General features: G+C 49.1%; 1 protein-coding gene across 1 annotated transcript in view; it reads left to right on the top strand.

The window, feature by feature from the left end:
- The window catches only part of RFX2 (regulatory factor X2), a 47,546-nt gene that overhangs the window by 9,721 nt on the left and 17,825 nt on the right, over positions 1–20,000 (top strand). Inside the window, 2 exon segments of the mRNA XM_087705901.1 lie at positions 18,779–18,876; positions 19,516–19,770. Coding sequence (XP_087562027.1) covers positions 18,787–18,876; positions 19,516–19,770 — 345 coding nt within the window. The 5' untranslated portion in view covers positions 18,779–18,786.

Here is a 20,000-nt window from a genome sequence, read left to right as displayed (position 1 = left end):
CTGGGGAAAGTTTCTAGAAGGGAAGGGGATAGAATAGAGAATTGGAATAGAATTAGAATAGAATAGAGAATTGGAATAGAGTCGAATGGAAGAGAAGAGAAAATTAGAATGGAATGGAATTAGATAATTGGAATAGAATAAAAATAGAAATAGAATAGGAAATAGAATCGAATAAAAATAGAATAGAGAATTAGAATAGAGTAGAATAGAATAGAATAGATAATTAGAATGGAATGAAATAGAAATGGAATGGAATTAGATAATGGGAATAGAATAGAATAGAAATTAGAATAGAATAGAGGATTAGAATCGGCCTTGAAGAGCCAAGGTGGCGCAGTGGTTAAATGCAGCACTGCAGGCTACTGCTAGATCAGCAGTTCAGCGGTTCAAATCTCACCGGCTCAGGGTTGACTCAGCCTTCCATCCTTCCGAGGTGGGTGAAATGAGGACCCGGATTGTTGGGGGCAATATGCTGACTCTCTGTAAACCGCTTAGAGAGGGCTGAAAGCCCTATGAAGCGGTATATAAGTCTACTGCTATTGCTATAGAATAGAGAGAATAGAAATAGAATAGGAAATAGAATAAAAATAGAATGAAGAATTAGAATAGAGAAGAATAAGAATAGAATAGATAATTAGAATGGAATGAAATAGAAATGGAATGGAATGGAATGGAATTGGCCAAGTGTGGCTGGACACAAAAGGAATTTGTCGTTGGTGCACATGCTCTCAATGTATACTATACTGTACTGTACTGTACTGTACTGTACTATACATACATACATACATACATACATACATACATACATACATACATACATACATACATACATACATATCAAGAATAATAAGATCCAACACAGTGATAATCATAGGGTACTAAATAAGCAATGAACATAAATCACCCTAGGAACCTAAATAAAAGAACATAAATCTTAAGATACAAGCAACAAAGTCCTAGTCGTAAGCAGGAAAGGAAATGGGTAATTGGAAGGAAGAGAAGAATCTGAGTAGATCATTTGACAGTGTTGAGGGGATTATTTCTTTAGCAGAGTGATGGCGTTCGGGGGGGGGGGGGGGAACTGTCCTTGTGTCCAGTTGTTCTGGTGTGCAGAGCCCCATAGCTTCATTTTGAGGGCAGAAGTTGAAACCATTGATGTCCAGGATGTGCTTTTTTTCCCAGTCCTCTTTTTGACTCATGCAGTTTCCATCCCCAACATCTGCTTGGAAGGGAATTTTGGAAAAGACCCGGATTCTGTCTTAAGGGGGTGAAGCTTTCCTTGCCTTCTGCCTTGTCTCCCTCTCTCCCTCTCTGGAAAGGATGTGGACAAACTAAAATGGGAAAAAAAGAACTTCTCTCTTGCTTTTATCCCAGTGAAATCTTTCTGGCCCCAAAGCAGGTTTTAATAGGTTATTCAGTCTGGGGCCGTAAAGTCAAAAAATGTGGATTTTCCCAAGCGATGGCATTCCTCCGGACTCTCTCTGGATACGGCTTCCTGGGGTTGCACACGCAGACCCTCCCTCTGTAACTGGACTGCCATTAACTGTCTTCCTTGCTCTGACGAGAGTGGATTGAAAGGGGCCTTTGATTTTGATTGATTGGCATTCTGTTTAAAGGCAGCCGTCGGGAGGATTCCCCATATATTTCTTTCCTTTTCAGTCACAATAAAATGGAGGAAAATTTGGGAAGTAGCCTGCAGATTTACCCATGTGGGCAGCAAAACCTAATTCACGTGGAAAAGAGGAGATAAATCTCCCCAAAAAGGGAATGATAGGTTCAAATTTTTATCAAACGTCTATAAATCGTTATTTCCCAAAGCCCTCGAGGGCAGGGAAGGAAATAAATGGTGGAAGCTTTTTAAAAGAAAGATCCATCCTTGAAATTAAGGAGAGACTTCCTGCCAAGGAGGATTCATCTTCATTGTCACTGGAGGTTTCGAAGAAGACGCTGGACAATAATATATAGCAGTGATGGTGAACCTTTTCGAGTGCCAAAAAGGGAGCGTGCGTGCGCTTGCACACTTCAAACACACGCTCATCTGGGCCGCCACCCAGAAGAGCTGCCCAGGGCGCATATGTGCGCCCGAAAATGAACTTCTGGTTTACAGCATGCATGCCGGCCAGCTGTTTCCTGGTGACCGGCACTCATGCGCGCACGACAATCCCCTGGCCGGCGTTCATGCTCACACGGGAAAAGGGAAGGCCAGCTCTTCCAGTTTCCAGCACAGCTGTCCGCACAGAGGCTAGCTAATCGCCACATGCGCATGCATGCCAGACACCCGGAAGAGCCACGGGTGATGCCACGGGTGCCATGCGACATGGCTCTGTGTGTCACTCCAGGTACGCCTGCCATAGCTTCGTCGTCATGAAGAGCCGAGGTGGCCCAGTGGTTAGGGTGCAGTACTGCAGGCCACTTCAGCTGACTCTTATCTGTAGTTCGGCTGTTCAAATCTCACTGGCTCAAGGTTGACTCAGCCTTCCATCCTTCCGAGGTGGGTGAAATGAGGACCCAGACTGTGGGGGCGATATGCTGCCTCTGTAAACCGCTTAGAGAGGGCTGAAAGCCCTATGAAGCGGTAGATAAGTCTAACTGCTATTGCTATCACGGATATACGGTCTCTTCCTTGAACGGGGTGGGGTTGGACTAGAAGACCTCCGTGGTGCCTTTCAAGCCTTCCGTTCTGCGCTTAAACTTCCCTTCTCGTTTATCAAGAGTTCACTTGTAAAATTCACCAGAGTTTTCCAAAGCCCCAAACAGGAGAGAAGCAAGCTGGAACTAAGAGGACAATTCACCGGGGGAACCGCTTGCCACCAGAGGTTGTGGGTGCTCCATCCCTGGGGGGGTTTTGAAGAAGAGGCTGGACTGTCCCTTCCCATAGGTTCCTCTAGGGGCGCTGTCGTTCTGGTGGGAGGGGGGATCGCTTTATGGGGTTCCTGTTCCTTGCTCTGCCTTGTAACTCTCAGGACCTTGGAAGGTGGGGGCGCAAGGGGTGTGCCTGGATGAGCCAGCTGCCTCATCCCGTCCCAGTTGCCTTGGGAACCGGCGTTTATCACCCCCTCGGCCTGAGCTCCCCATAGCATCTTCACACCTCAAGGTTGGCCGGGTGATGGATGGGGCGTTGGGAGGGGCTCTGCCCGCCTGCCAGGGTTTTCAGCTAAGTCAGTGTTTCTCAACCTTGGGAACTTGAAGATGTCCGGACTTCAACTCCCAGAATTCCCCAGCCAGCGAATGCTGGCTGGGGGATTCTGGGAGTTGAAGTCCGGACATCTTCAAGTTGCCAAGGTTGAGAAACACTGATCTTAAGTGGTTTCGAGCTGGAAAACTCGGTCCCTGCCCTCATCCTCTTCCTACCACCGTCTCCCAATGAACGTTTCCCTTTTCTTTCCTTTGAAGAGTTCTGCTTTCTGGGGAGGACTGGCGAGGCCTTTGACCTGACCTTTCTAAGGTCACTTGCCTGAAATAGAATGACGGAGCTGGAAGGGACCTTGGAGGTCTTCTAGCCCAACCCCCTGCTCACGCAGGAGACCCCACACCCCTTCAGACAAAGGGTTGTCCAACATCATCTTCAAAACCTCCAGTTGTTTTGTTTTTTTTCTAAGTTAGAAGCTGGCGGGCCTCTCGGGTTAAAACACATCCCCCAGGAGGCTAGTCCTCAGCAATCTCACTGTGCTTCTCCACCACCCAGAGACCAACACTCAGCAGGGCTCAACTCTATACCCGCCTGGGCTGCTGTGCTGCGTGTCACATCCAGCTGTGTGCCTCTGGTTGTGTGTTTGTTTCTTTTTTCCCCGCAAAAAAAGTTTGCTTTCCAGACACGCTGTTTTGAGAGAGACTCACAAACCCCAGGCAATGTCGGAAAGGCTTACACACAGCAGACTAAAGTTCTGATGCCATCCAGAAGTGTGTGTGTGTGTGTGTGTGCACATGTGTCTCGTCTCCAAGCTCTCCAACCTATAAACAGCAACCGCTGCTTAGCAACCGCTGCTTGCTTTCCCCAGTTGCCATGCGCCGCAGCCCTGCTTAGTCACGCTCCGTGACGCTCCGCGGAACAAAAGGCGTGTCATCGATGGAGCCCGCGAAAGTTATTTGCAGAGAGGAAATTCTGCAGCCATCTGCACGCCTGCGAGGGCCCCGTGTTTGCCCAGCGTGTGGGCAGGGAGGAATAGATATAAACAGTCGTGCGCGGCGGTTTAAAGAACGACAGAGTTGGTAGGGACCTTAGAGGCCTTCTAGTCCAACCCCCTGTTCAAGCAGGAGGCCCTCTACCATTTCAGACAAGTGGCCGTCCAGTCTCTTCTTAAAAACCTCCAGTGATGAAGCGCCCACAACTTCTAGTTTCTAGATCTTATGGAAATCAATTTGGTGGCTTGCACAGAACATTCGTTTTGTTACGTTCAGGAAAACAGGCTCAACTGAAGGCTACAAAGGAAATTATTGATCCCTCTACCCAGTATTGTAGTTGATGAGTGATTTAAGTCTGTGCCCTTGGATTTTGCCTCTAGAAATAATTGTTTGGGGCCTTGAAAGTTACATTAGATCTTTTTTTGGCATTTCCAAGTAAAACGAAAATGGTTTTGCTTGTAGGATATACTGCACCAAATTGCTGTAATTGCCCAGAGAATTTCAGATTTTTTCTGCATAACACAGTGTCCTTTACAGGCACACGCCCCTCGCCTTGGGGATATATTAGCCCCTAACACCTTTGGGACTCAAGATTTCTAGTCCTCTTGATGGGATAATTTGTACACCCACCAGAGTCGAGAAAAAATGGGGAGGGCTCTAAATGAGAGAAAGAGAACATTTGGCAGAAAAAGAAACTTTTCTCAGAAGTCTGGGTTGAAAAGTCTGCAAACTTTTTACCACTGGGAAATGGGTTTGAAATTAGTGTCACCTGGTGTTGCAAAATCATCATCGCGTTGGAAGGGACCTTGGAGGTCTTCTAGTCCAGCCCCCTGCTAAAGCAGGAGACCCTGTACCATTTCAGACAAGTGACCCTCCAGTCTCTTCTTGAAAACCTCCAGGGATGGAGCCCCCCACACCTCCGGTGGCCAGCTGTTCCACTGGTTCATTGTCCTCACTGTTAGGAAGTTTCTCCTTAATCCCAAGTTGCTTCTCTCCTCAATGAGTTTCTACCCGCCTTATAGAAAATCAATCAATCAGAGTAGAACTGGAAGTGACCTTGGATGTCTTCTAGTCTTCTAGTCTGCTCAAGCAGGAGACCCAGTTGACCCCTTCTTCTCTGGGGCAGCCCCTCTAATATTGGAATAACTTCTATCCTGTCGTTCCCCCCCAAGTCCTTCTTTTCTCTGGCCAAACCCAAATCCTGCAACCGTCCTTCGCATGTTTTAGCCCTCCAGGCCTTTGATCATCTCAGCTGCTCTTCTCTGCAGTTTTATAGCAATAGCAATAGCAGTAGACTTATATACCAAGGTGGCGCAGTGGTTAAAAGCAGCACTGCAGGCTACTGCTAGATCAGCAGGTCAGCGGTTCAAATCCCACCGGCTCAGGGTGACTCAGCCTTCCATCCTTCCGAGGTGGGTAAAATGAGGACCCAGATTGTTGGGGGCAATATGCTGACTCTCTGTAAACTGCTTAGAGAGGCCTGAAAGGCCTATGAAGCGGTATATAAGTCTACTGCTATTGCTATTATGCTATTGCTATACCGCTTTGGCCAAGTTTTCCCAAAGTCTCAACGTCTTTTTGTAATGTGGGAAACAAAAACTGGATGCAGTACTCCAGGTGTGGCCTTACTAAGGCTTTACAAAGCTACAAGTAAGACTCCATATGATTTTGATTATGGTGTCTAGCCTAGAAGCTAACTAGTATTTGTCACACAGGTAACTAGAGGTAGTTGTTGACTTACGACAGTTTAGTGACCGTTCGAAGTTACATCAACACAGGAAAAGTCTCTTCCTCAAAGCCTCCAGTGATGGAGCCCCCAGAAAGAAATGTCCATCTGGCTCAGTTCCAACCCGGAAGAAAGGCTCTGGAAACATGGGGGCTGATTGGGAAGATGGTTTGTTGATAAAGCAGAATCACATCGGTTTGTGGTCCTGGAGTTGAGAGTGGGGGTTATTTATACCTTCCCTTGGGTTTTGCACTTGAGCTTCTTGTTCCTGTGCAAGAACATGTCTTCTATTTGGCTGTTGTCGGATTCCTATGGGCCAAAAAAGCCAACCCAGTTCTAGGCTGCATCAACAGAGGGAGAGAATCAAGATCACGTGAAGGGTTGATACCACTTTATAAGGCCTTGGGAAGGCCACACTTGAATCCTGCATTCAGTTCTGGTCTCCACGATGTAGAAAAGATGTGGAGACTCTGGAAAGAGTGAAGAGAAGAGCAAGAAGAGGATGAGGGGACTGGGGACTAAAACATATGAGAACGGTTGCAGGAACTGGGAATGTCTACTTTAATGGAAAGAAGGACCAGGGGAGACATGATAGTAGTATTCCAATATCTCAGGGGTTTCCCCAAAGAAGAGGGAGTCAAACTATTCTCCAAGGCCCCTGAGGCAGAACAAGAAGCAATGGGTGGAAACTAATCAAGGAGAGAAGCCACTTGAACTGAGGAGAAATTTCCTGACAGTTAGAACAATTAACCAGTGGAACAGATGTTGCCTCCAGAAGTTGTGAATGCCCCAATACTGAAGTCTTTAAGAAGATGCTGGATAGCCATTTGTCTGAAACGGTATAGGGTTTCCTGCCTAGGCAGGGGGTTAGACTAGAAGACCTCCAAGGTCCCTTCCACTCTGCTATGTATTCTGAAAGCCTCCTCATTTGATCCTCATTAAGAAAGCCTTTTGCGTGCCATGGGGGGGGGGATTATCTGGGAAAACTGTTCCTTGGAAGGGGATTATCCCGCATCAAGGTTGCCTTTGCTCGGCTGAGGCTGCGAGAGCATTTGGGTTTGGCCAGTCCACAGAAAAGGACGATAAAACCTTAGTAAAGCGACACTTGGAATCCTGCATCCAGTTCTGGTCATCGCGACACAAAAAAGATGTTGAGATTTTAAGAGAGCCGAGGTGGCGCAGTGGTTAGAGTGCAGCACTGCAGGCTACTTTAGCTGACTGCTAGTTCGGCAGTTCGGCTGTTCAAATCTCACCGGCTCAGGGTTGACTCAGCCTTCCATCCTTCCGAGGTGGGTAAAATGAGGACCCGGATTGTTGTTGGGGGCGATAGGCTGACTCTGTAAACGGCTTAGAGAGGGCTGAAAGCCCTATGAAGCGGTATATAAGTCTAACTGCTATTGCTATTTGAAAAAGTTCACAGAAGAACTAGTAAGACGATTAAAGGCCTGGAGGCTAAAACTTAGGAAGGACAATTGCAGGAACTGGGCATGGCCAGCCTAGAGAAAAGAAGGACCGGGGGGGGGGGGGGGGACAGGATTGCAGCCTTCCAGTATTTGAGGGGTGCCACAAGGAAGAGGGGGGGGGTCAATTTATTTTCCAAAAAACCAGAAGGCAAATCAAGAAACAACGGATGGAAACTAATCAAGGAGAGAGGCAACCTGGGATCTGAGGAGGAACTTCCTAACAGTGAGGACAATGAACCAGCGGAACTGCTTGCCACCAGAAGTTGTGGATGCTCTGTCACTGGGGAATTTTAGAGAAGAGACTGGACAGCCGCTTGTCTGAAATGGGAAAGGCCAGTGATGGCTAAACTTTTTGTCCTCGTGTGCCAAAATCACATGTGCGCCCGACACCCGCAATGCACCTGCCCCCCCCGCGCATGTGCGAATGAAACCCCCACCCTCCTCCCGCCCCCATGCATGCAACTCCCCTCTGTGCATACCCGCACAAGGGGTGGAACACTGCAACCCCCATATGCGCATGTGACCCCGGCCCCGTGCATGCGTGTGCGACTCCCACATGGGCAGCAGAGACCTGGAAATCAGCTTTCCAGCGGGAGGCACCTGCACATTGCCGGTGGAAGCCATGGGTTCGCCATCATGGGTCTAGGGCAGGGGTGTCCAGCCAGGCTGGGGGGATTCTGGGAGTTGAAGTCCACAAGTCTTAAAAGTTCCCAAGTTTGGGACCCCCCTGATCGAGGGTCTCCCACTTGAGCAGGGGGTTGGACTAGAAGATCTCCAAGGCCCCTTCCAGCTCTATTCCAATTGAGGGCTCCTGGGGTGGGCTGGATTGGCCGGCTGGGGGGGGGGATTCTGGGAGTTGAAGTCCACATTTCTTGAAGTAGGGAAAACATTAGGTTAGTCATTTTGGTAACCCTGGAAAATCCGGACCCCGGGTGGGGAGGGGGGGGGGTTAGGAGTTTGCTTTCGCTCCCCTCCCCGCGCGTAACGGTGTGCGTGGATGCGCAGCGAAGGCGTGGGGTGCAAGGGAGAGGGAGGGGGCGCACAGGGCCCGGGAGGGAGGGGCGGATGGAGCAGCCGGAGCGAAGCCTGCAGATGTGCAATTAATCCCGGGAGCCGCCGCATTGTTGACCGAGTAACACCGGTTGCCCGGGCGACGCGCTCGGCTCCCGATTGGTTCCCGGTGGCGGTTGCCCCGGCGACGGAGAGAAAGCTTCCCAAACTAAACAAAAGCTGTTCCGTTCCCCCTCCCTCCCCGCCCTTTGAAGCGCACCAAATGCATCGGGCTGTCGGGTCAGGCCTTCCAAGGCAGGGGGGGGCAAGGGGGGGATGAAATCTCTATGGAGACTGCGGGGAAGCCAGGCGCTATGCAACAATGTCCTTTGGGGGGGGGGGGTTGACCCTTCCCAACCCATCTTTTTTGGATGGGACGGAAGAGAGCAGAATAGCAGAGCAGAGCAAGGTTGACTCAGCCTTCCGTCCTTCCGAGGTTGTTGGGCGCAAGAGGCTGACTCTGCAAACCACCACGGAGCAGTATATAAGTCTAAGTGCTGTTGCATCGCTTAGCATAGAATGGAATATAGGAATGCAATAGAATAGAGAATAGAAGAGGGAACAAGAGGGGAGGGGAGAACGGAGAATAGAATAACAGTATGGAAAGGAAAAAATAGAATAGAATAGAAAACAGAACAATGCATAGAATATAGAATAGAATATTGAAGGGAAGGAGAGGAGAGAAAGGCTAGAAAACAAAACAAAACATAGAATGTAGAATAGAATATAGAATAGAGTAGGATATTAATGAATATGATTGTAAAATTTAATTGTTATTGCACAAAATATACATACTGCTTAATGGACTGTTTGTACTTTGAATTAAGATAAAATAAAAACTTTACAAAAAAAAGAATGGAATAGAACAGAACATAGAATAGAACATAGAACACAATAGAACACAGAACACAATAGAACACAGAACACAAAAAACAATACAACATAGAACATAGAACACAGAATAGAACATAGAACACAGAACAGAACATAGAACACAGAACAGAATAGAACATAGAACACAGAATAGAACATAGAACAGACTATAACAGAACAGAATAGAACACAGAACATAGAACAGAATAGAACACAGAACATAGAACAGAATAGAACACAGAACACAGAATAGAACATAGAACAGAACACAGAATAGAACATAGAACACAGAATGGAATAGAATACTTTATTGTCACTTTGAATACACCGGGCATACATTAAAATGAAATTACGCTGCCTACAGCTCTCAAAGGGTCTCCACCTCCAAAACAAACATACATACATGAGAAGATAAATAAACAGAGGCAAAACGATGCATGTGCCCACATATATTTTATGGCACGGAGAAACAAGATAGCCTCCTCCTTCGGATGTATATCGGATGCACGTGGTGGGAGAAACGAATCTGGCCTGGGGAACAAAGCTGTTGCAGAATTGGGCAGTCCTGCTAGAAATGCTTTGAATTCCCCCCCCCCCCAGGGGAGCAACAGAAACAGGCCCTGGAGTGGATGTGTGGGGTCTCTAACACTCCGTGGAGCTCTGAACCCATAGTGCTTATAAGCAGCATCCTGAATAAGTGGAAGCCAGCTTCCTATAATCTTCTCCCCTCTCTTTACCACTCTAATCAAGGAGAGAAGCAACCTAACAGGGCGGACAGTTAACCAGTGGAACTGCTTGCCACAAGAAGTTGTGGATGGTCCATCACTGGAGACTTTTAAGAAAAGACAGAAATGGTGTAAGGTCTCCTGCTTCAGCAGGGGGCTGGACTAGAAGACCTCCAAGGTCCCTTCCCACTCTGTTATTCCGTCTCCTGTAAGTGTTCAGAAGAGGAGAACTACAGGTGACATGAGAGCAGTCTTCCGATATCTGAGGGGCTGCCCCAAAGAAGCTGCCCCACCTATTCCCCAAGGCACCTGAAGGCAGGACAGGAAACAATGGATGGAAACTATTCAAGGAGAGAAGCAACCTGGAATGAAGGAGAAACTTCCTAACAGTGAGGAGAATTCACCAGTGGAACAACCCGAGGTTGTGGGGGCTCCCACACCAAGAGGAGACAACCAGCTGTCTGAAATGGCCTAAGTTTCCCCTGCTTGAGCAGGGGGTTGGACTAGAAGACCTCCAAGGGTCCCTTCCAGCTCTATTCTATTCTAAAGTCATCAAACCTCTTCCATAATTGCAGAGAGCCTGGCTGGTGGTTTTTTTTTATTTTAATTTTAATTTTTCTATGTGCGTCTGTTTTTGTCCTTTTCCCACATTCCCCTGGGGTGCGAAGACGTCCGAAAAATAGGCTCGGCCTCTGGAAAGGATGTAACAACAGCGACAAATGTTCCGGGGGGAGAATTGGAAGAGGTTGTAATCTTCCCTACAGCCTTGTTGGGTAGCCTGACGCTGGGGGGAGAGGTTGATGCTTCCTCTGGGGAGCAGAATTAGGACTGAAACCGGGGGGGGGGGGGCGAGGGGAGGGAATCCAGAATTTTGTGAGTTCTTGGCGAATTTAAACAATGGGGTAGTCCTCGGCGTACGACCACAGCTGGGCCCACGTTGGTCATTGCTAAGCCGGGCAGTCGTTAAGTGGGTTTCGGCCCCGTTTTACGGCCTTTCTTGCCACCGTGGTGGTTAAGCGAATCGCGAGCAACGTAGTCGCTATGTGAATCCGGCTCCCCCGTTGGCTTGGCTTGTCGGACAGTCACAAAAGGGGGCGCTGCGCCTGTCCTAAATGTAGTTAATCCTCGACTTACACCGGTTGATTTAGTGACCGTCGGTTCATTCAATGGCTGGGAGTCTTGGCAGAGCCACGAGACGGGGGGGGGGGGGGAGAGAGAGAGAGAGAGTTGGGGGTGGACTAGGAGATCTCTGTGGTCCCAAAAATAGGAGATCTCTGCCTTTTAGTCCCAGCTTTTACATGGATGTCTCCGGAAGGCCTGGAATGGATGGGAGAGGGATCCGCATGTCAACAGTGTAACCTGCCGGGGGTCTTCATGTGGCTCCTCTTCCCCAGGCCTCCCATTCTCTTGTTTCCCACCATGTGGGAAATGAGGAACCCCACGCCAACGGTACAAGCGAAAGTTGTGGCAAGCAATAGCAATAGACTTATATACCGCTTCATAGGCCTTTCAGCCCTCTCTAAGCGGTTTACAGAGAGTCAGCATATCGCCCCCAACAACAATCCGGGTCCTCATTTTACCCACCTCGGAAGGATGGAAGGCTGAGTCAACCCTGAGACGGTGAGATTTGAACCGCTGACCTGCTGATCTAGCAGTAGCCTGCAGTGCTGCATTTAACCACTGCACCACCTTGGCTCCCCAAAGTCACGTGCTGGTGGGTTTGAGGTATATAATCTCGGGCAGTGGGTCGGGGCCAATTGGAAGGGACCTTGGAGGTCTTCTAGTCCAACCCCTGGTCGAGCAGGAAACCCCGTCCCCGGGATGGCGAACCCATGGCATGGGTGCCATATGGGCATGCCAGCTATTGCCCCAGCCCAGCACCACCATGATTGCCCGCGCGCAACTCACTAGCCGGCCGGTCTTCGGGTCTCTGCGGCGCAGGCACGGTGGGGGTGCGTGCGGAGGGCGCGTGTGCATGGGGGAGGATGCTCACATTGCATTTGGGGGCCTTAGTGCTTCGGCCCCTCACCCCGCTTTGGCTTCCCGTTTGGTGCAGGGATCCTTGTATCCTTTTGGAAGGGATCTTTGAGGTCATCTAGTCCAACCCCTTGCTCGGGCAGGAGATCCCAGACCAATGATGGCTAAACCGGCTAATGCAATGTGTGTGTGACTCCCCCCCCCGTGCATTCACACATCCCCCGCATGTGCCCTGCGCGTGCGCAGCAAAGACCTGAAAAGCAGCTGCCCAGCGGGGAGGCCCCCACGCATGCGCTGTGCAGCTGAGCTGGGGCGACGGCTGGCGTGCCACCTGTGGCACACGTGCCGTAGGTTCGGCCTCAGGGCCCCAGGCTGTTCCAGGCGGAGGGTTGTTGGGTCCCTTCCTCAAAGCCTCCGGTGACGGAGCCCCCCCCCCCCCGCAATCTCTGGGGGCAACTTCCCCTGGGCTCCTTCTCCCAATTGGCAGGAAGTTTCTCCCCCCTCCCAGGTGGCTCCTCTCCTTGATAGCATTTAGACTTAGACTTATATACCGCTTCATGGGGCTTTCAGCCCTCTCTAAGCGGTTTACAGAGTCAGCATATCGCCCCCACAGTCTGGGTCCTCATTTCACCCAGATAGATAGATAGATGATAGATAGATAGATAGATAGATAGATAGATAGATAGATAGATAGATAGATAGATAGATAGATAGATAGATAGATAGATAGATAGCAATAGCAGTTAGACTTATCTACCGCTTCATAGGGCTTTCAGCCCTCTCTAAGCGGTTTACAGAGTCAGCATATCACCCCCACAGTCCTGGGTCCTCATTTCACATAGATAGATAGATAGATAGATAGATAGATAGATAGATAGATAGATAGATAGATAGATAGATAGATAGATAGATAGATAGATGATAGATAGATAGATAGATAGATAGATAGATAGATAGATAGATAGATAGATAGCAATAGCAGTTAGACTTATATACCGCTTCATAGGGCTTTCAGCCCTCTCTAAGCGGTTTACAGAGTCAGCATATCACCCCCACAGTCTGGGTCCTCATTTCACCCAGATAGATAGATAGATAGATAGATAGATAGATAGATAGAGATAGATAGATAGATAGATAGATAGATAGATAGATAGATAGATAGCAATAGCAGTTAGACTTATATACCGCTTCATAGGGCTTTCAGGCCTCTCTAAGCGGTTTACAGAGAGTCAGCATATTGCCCCCAACAACAATCCGGGTCCTCATTTTACCCACCTCGGAAGGATGGAAGGCTGAGTCAACCTTTGAGCCGGTGAGATTTGAACCGCTGAACTGCTGAACTAGCAGTCAGCTGAAGTGGCCTGCAGTACTGCACCCTAACCACTCTGCCACCTCGGCTCTTGACCCCTTTCCATGCCCCTCTTCTGCCCTCAGGGGCAAATCTGTGAGCTGCCACGAATGCCCAAGGCTGCGCATGATGGGCAGGCTCTTCGGGCTTGACTCATAGCAACCCACGAGGCTTCTGCTTACACTGGAACCCCCAGGGTTAAAACAGGCCTTCTGTTTTAGAGCAAGGATGGGGGGGGGGTTCTGCTTCCCCTTCAGACTGCCCCCCCTTTTCTCCCCTCTTTCTGGAGGGTCATTAATTGCAAAAACACACACACAGCACAACTTAACAGCTGCCACCCTTTGGCTTGGTTCTATTTTAAATACGGGCAGGCCGATTTTATCCAAAATAAAAAAGAAAAGTTTTCAAATCTTTCAAAGGACTGGCACCGTTCAAGGACTCCTTTTAATCGTGGCCAAAAAGAAAAAAAAATCAGCCGGTTGTTAAGTGAATCCCCTTGGACGGGGACTGGGACCCAGCGATGGCCATAAGTCCAGAGCGGTTGCCAAGCGTCGGGATTTCTGATCCCACGACTGTGGGTTCTGCTGCGGAGGTCGGAAGTGTGGAAATGGTCGCAAACCTCCTTTTTCCTTCCCCTCACTGCTGTCGTAAATTCGAATGGTCACTAAATGAATCTGTCATAAGTTGAGGACTACCTGTAGTCTGTAAGTTTGCTTGTTTTTCATGGAAGCCCCTCTAAAGGCCTCCAGTATCCTGCAGGGGTTAGCAGGTGACTTTAGAATGAATGAGCTGCTGTAAGGGACCTTGGAGGTCTTCTAGTCCAGCCCCCTGCTCAAGCAGGAGAGCCTGTACTAATTCAGGCAAATGACTGTCCAGCCTCTTCTTAAAAGCATCCAGGGATGAAGCACCCACAACCTCTGGTGGCAAGCAGTTCCGCTGGTTAATTGTCCTCCCTGTCAGGAAGTTGCTTCTCTCCTTTTTTTTCTTAAATATATTTTTATTTTCAAAACAAACATACAAATCCTCCTTCTTTACATACTGCAGAAAGTGTATCAGTTGGTTACAAAAGGCTTTCGTGCATCCCTTCCACCGTCATCAAATATAATTAATATTAATTCTAATATCTTAACTCGGATATTTATTATATTACCATCATCACACCTCCACTTTTATTTGACTATGATTATTTAAACGTCCTTCATCCTAAAATATACCAAGATTTAATACATAACCACATGCTGGCATTTCATTTACTTATTTATAAAATCCTCCATTAACACTAAATCCCTATATCCATCCATAATATTTAATAACAAGATTTTCTAATCCTCCTTTCCAAATCCCTGTTTGCCATTTACGCCCAATTCCCTCATATTGTACCCATAGCGTGTATATAATTTATTATCATTATCCTTTCTTTATTTCAGTGTTTCTCAACCTTGGCAACTTGAAGATGTCCGGACTTCAACTCCCAGAATTCCCCAGCCAGCGAATGCTGGCTGGGGAACTCTGGGAGTTGAAGTCCGGACATCTTCAAGTTGACAAGGTTGAGAAACACTGTCCTAACCACTGCTGGGGAATTCTGGGAGTTGAAGTCTGGACATCTTCAAGTTGCCAAGGTTGAGAAACACTGCTTTATTTAACTATATCCTATATCATAACATTTTTCCCCTAATAATTAAAACTTAGCTGTGTCTAATTTAAATTGCTTCTCTCCTGGATTAGTTTCCATCCGTTGTTTCTCGTCCTGCTTTCTGGTGCTTTGGAGAATATCTTGACGCCCCCCCCCCCTCTTCTTTGGGGCAACCCCTCAAATACTGGAATCCTGCTCTCATGACCCCCCCCCCCCCCCACAATTCTTCTTTTCTTTAGAGTAGATCAGATGACTAACCTTTTTGTGGTCACACTGCCAAGAGTGCATGCGTGCAGCCGTAATGCAAAAAATATGCGCTCCCCCCTGTGCATGCCTGCACTCAACCCCCATGCTCACATTGCCCCCCCCAGTGCATGTGCATGCAACCCCCCCCCCCAAACAAGAAGAGAAGCAACCTAGAATTGAGGAGAAACTTCCTAACCGTGAGGACAATTAACCAGTGGAACTGCCTGCCACCAGAAGCTGTGGGTGCTCCATCCTTGGAGGTTTTTAAGAAGAGGTGGGGCAACCATCTGCCTGGAATGGGATAGGCTCTCCTGCTTTGAGCAGGGGGCTGGACTAGAAGACCCCCCAGGGTCCCTTCCAGAGCTGCCCTTCCCACTTGGTTTATTATTTATTTATTTATTTATTTATTTTATTAAATCGATTTATAGGCCGCCCAATCCCGGCGGTTTATGCTGTTCTCCCCTTTAATGACAAACCAAAGGGCAAAATTGCTGCCATCTGGAGCCTCTGCGGTGAGGTCCTTGGAGCTCAGAGTCATCCGGAGATCCTGAATTGGGGGGGGGGGGCTTCTTTTGAGTCATGGGACAGGCTGGCCAAGCTCTCTCTCTCTCTCTCTCTCTCTCTCTCTCCCTCCCTCCCCCCCTCTCTCTCTCTTTCCCTCTCCCTCTCTCTCTCTGTCTCTCTCTGTCTCTCTGTCTCTCTCTGTCTCTGTCTCTCTCCCTCTCTCTGTCTCTCTCTCCCTTTCCCTCTCCCTCCCTCTGTCTCTCTCTGTCTCCCTCCCTCTCTGTCTCTCTCTCTCTGTCTGTCTCTGTCTCCCTCCCCCCTCTCTGTCTCTGTCTGTCTCTCTGTCTCTGTCTGTCTCCCTCTCTCTCTCTCTCTGTCTCTCTCTCCCTTTCCCTCTCCCTCCCTCCCTCTCTCTCTCTCTCTGTCTGTCTGTCTCCCTCCCCCCTCTCTGTCTCTCTCTGTCTCCCTCTCTCCCTCTCTCTGTCTCTCTCTCCCTTTCCCTCTCCCTCCCTCTGTCTCTCTCTGTCTCCCTCCCTCTCTGTCTCTCTCTCTCTGTCTGTCTCTGTCTCTCTCTCTCCCTTTCCCTCTCCCACCCTCCCTCTCTGTCTCTCTCTCTCTGTCTCTCTCTCTGTCTCTGTCTCCCTCTCTCCCTCTCTCTGTCTCTCTCTCCCTTTCCCTCTCCCTCCCTCTGTCTCTCTCTGTCTCTCTCTGTCTCTCCCTCCCCCCCCCCCTCTCTCTCTCTTGCAAAGAAAAGCTGTATTTTCCTCTTGCACGCTCTCTGCCTGGAGACGGAGCCAGCCGGGGTAAACAGACTGTTGCTAGCGACTCCGTCTGCCCGGCCCGGCCTCTGCTTGTCGGCGTTTGCCTGGTGTGACAAATGACGCCAGCGGTTTGCAAGCGAGCCGCCTGTTAGCCAGCTTACGGAGCCCCACGGGATCCCTCGGATTTGGATGCTGCCCATTTCAGACGCCTCGTCCCACAAAGAAAAAAAAGGGGAGGTGTCAGCTGGGGGGGGGTGTTCTCCCGCTTGAGGAAGAGGGTTGGACTAGAAGACCTCCATGGGTCCCTTCCAGCTCTGTTCTGATTGATTTGGTTTTTTCCGAGAAGGCAAAAGACGAGAAACCATGGGTGGAAATTAATCAAAGAGAGACCCAACCTAGAGATCTGAATTTCCTGACATGAGAGCAGTTAACCAGTGGGACAGCTTGCCACCAGAGGTTGTGGGTGCCCCAACACTGGAAATTTTAAAAAGATGTTGGATAGCCATTTCTCTGCCTAGGCAGGGGGTTGGACTAGAAGACCTCCAAGGTCCCTTCCAACTCCGTTATTCTATCCTATTCTATTCTTTATTGTTATATTATATTCTTTCTTTATTATTCTATTCTATTCTATTTCTTTAAAAAAGAAACTGGACCAACCGTTTGTCCAGAATGGGATACGGTCACCTGCTTGGGGCAGGGGGAGGTGGACTAGAAGACCTCCAGGGGCCCTTCCAAATCTGTTATCCTGACTCCCTGTGTTTCCTCAAGGGGCAAATTTCCAGAAACTGGTGTTGAGGTTTATACCTTCTGCTCCGGGGGGGAGTTGAGGCCAGGTTTTATCCTGGTTACCACTTAAGATTTGGAGACCAGCAGAGAAGCAGCTTAGAACTAAGGAGGAATTTCCCTGACAATTAAAACAGTTTATCAGTGGAACTCTCTGCCACCAGAAGTTCAGGGTGCTCCAACACTGGAGGTTGTTTTTTTTTTAAAAGAAGAGCCTGGACAGCCATTTTTCTGCAAGGATATGGGGTCTCCTGCTTGAGCAGGGGGGTTAGACTAGGGGACCTCCAAGGTCCCTTCCAGCTCTATTCAGATGGTTGTTAGTCTGGCCTGTAATCCAGGAAGCCTGCTGGTGTGGCTATTTGGCAGAGTTCAGGGATCCCACTCAGACTTCCAGGCCTGACCTGTGGCACAGGAGGGGGCTCCACTCTGGAATGGCCCAGAGAAATTGCCCCGGGGCAATTTTGGCTTGAGTGAAGGAAAGAGCAGTAGCCTCTTTCTCAAATTCCTATTTCAGTCTTGAAAAAGCCTCCCTTGTTCTTCTCCTGTACTTCCTGGGCCTGGCAAGGACCCAAGGTGGCCAGGAGGATCTCCCTCTCTTAATGTTATTATTTCCTTTCATGTGCACAAAAATAATTCTCCCGGTATCCTTGGTTATGCCAAGACGTTGACGGCTTCTTTCCTAAAAAGAATGGTGGGTTAATACCTCACCTGTGCTAAGGAATGCTCCCTTTTATTGTGTGACTTAGCAATTTTGAGGGTTTTTATTCTGAGAGCGGGGGGGGGGGGAGGAGAGGAAGAAAAAAGGAGAGAGAGAGAAAAAGAGAGGGAGAGAGGAAGAAAAAGAGGGGAGAAAGGGAGAGAATAAGATGGAGAGAGAATGAAAAAGTCAGATGAAAAGTGAAAGGAAAAGAGAGGAAAAGAGAAAGAGAGGGAGAAAGGGAGAGGAAAGGATAAAGGAAAAAAGGGAAAGAGAGAGGGAGAGACAGATAAAGGAGGACAGAGAGGGAGAAAGTGAGAGAAAGAAAAAGAGAAAGAAAGGAAAAGAGAAAAACAGGGAGAGACAGATAAAGAAGGAGAAAGAAAGAAAAAGAGAGGGAGAGAGGAAAAAAGAGAAAGGGAGAGGGAAAGAGAAAGACATGAAAAGAGAAAGAAAGGGAGAAAGAGGAAGAGAGAGGGGAAGAGAAAAAGAAAGAGGTAAAGAGAAAGAGGGAGAGATAAAGGAGGACAGAAAGGGAGAGAGAGGAAAAGAGAAAAAGGAAAAAGGGGGGAGAGGAACAGACAAAGGAGGAGAGAAAGAGAGGAGAGAGAGAATGTGTGTATGAGAGAGAGAGAGAAAAAGTTTGTGCGTTTGAGAGAGAGAAAGAACTATTGAAGTAATGACTGATATTCCAAAGGGTTCAGCTGCCGAGTTGCCCCAAAACCTCCTTTCAGACGTGGGGTCCTGTCTTCTGGGTGGTGGCCACCCACCAGCGGCTCCAGACTGAACCCCGTTTGTTCTAAAAGAAGCTTGAAATGGGTAACTGAAGAAATCCCCATTTTTCCCTCTCTCTCTCTCTCTCTCCCCCAGAGCCAAGCATGCAGACCTCCGAGGAGGCCTCCAATTCGGCCACACCTGTGGCGCTGCGCACCTCGGCCTCGGCCCAACCCGGCCCAGCTTCCCAGCAGGTAAGACCCCCTCCTCTTTGGCCGGAAGACACCCGCCAGTCCATCCGGACTCCCTCCTTGGCACTCCCAGGGCCCGTCTCTCCCCTGGTTATCTCCAGCCTTCCACGTCCCTCCAGAGTCGCCAAGTTTGAGAAAAGACGAGCATCGGGCATCCCGAATGCATCCCACAAACGGCCGGGTCATTCAAGCCACGGTGGATTGATGGTCAAACCCCTCCATTCCCCCCCCCCCAATAAACTGGGTTTACCAACCGTCCACTGAGTCAGGTTTAGAAACCGTGATCTGTTTCATCCGTAACAGAGGCAGATTAGCAGAGTCGGAAGGGACCTTGTAGGTCATTTAGTCCAGTGATCTCCAACGTTGGCAACTTTAAGACTTGTGGACTTCAACTCCCAGAGTTCCTCAGCCAGCTGGCTGAGGAACTCTGGGAGTTGAAGTCCACAAGTCTTAAAGTTGCCAACGTTGGAGACCACTGATTCTAGTCCGACCCCCTCCTCCGCCCAAGCAGAAGGGCATTTCCCTTCTTGAGGCCACAGAGATGGGTGGCTGAAATGCTGCTGGGTAAGGGATGAATGTGCCAGGAGCCCCCTCCCCAACTGACCCCCCCACCCTTTCCTTTCCCTCTCTTCCTTTTCCCAGAGAGTTTTGGTCCAAGCCACGAGTTCCGCCCCCAAAGGCGTGCCGATGCCGGAGCTGACGCTGCCCAGGGCCCAGCAGGTAAAGTCTTGGGATGGGGCACGGAGGGAGAGGGTGGGACTCACCTCGCTACCCACCCACCCCACCCCTTCCTCTGGGACCAGGGGCTCAGCTTCAGGAGTTACCCACAGGGCAGCCTTTGCAGCCTGCAAAGGTTTCTCCTCCAAATTTCGTAGGAAAACAATAACTTGGATGCAGGCAAGTCCTCGACTTACAACCACACAAAAAAAAAAACAGCCTCACTTCACCGACGTTAACTGAATCGTGCGGCCGTTAAGTGAACCTTCCCTTCCCACATCGACTCTGCCTGTCAGAAGGTCTCCAAAGAAGAGCACGCAACCCCGGGGACACTGCGACCATCATAAATGTGAACCAGATGCCAAGCATCCGGAATTTCGATCCCCTGGCTACGGTCGTTAAGTGTGAAA

This window comes from Thamnophis sirtalis, unplaced genomic scaffold (assembly GCF_051295495.1).
Source record: "Thamnophis sirtalis isolate CommonGarterSnake01/CBP01778 unplaced genomic scaffold, rThaSir2_p1.2 scaffold_1, whole genome shotgun sequence".
NCBI lineage: Eukaryota > Metazoa > Chordata > Lepidosauria > Squamata > Natricidae > Thamnophis > Thamnophis sirtalis.
This window is presented reverse-complemented; position numbering and strand designations above follow the sequence as displayed.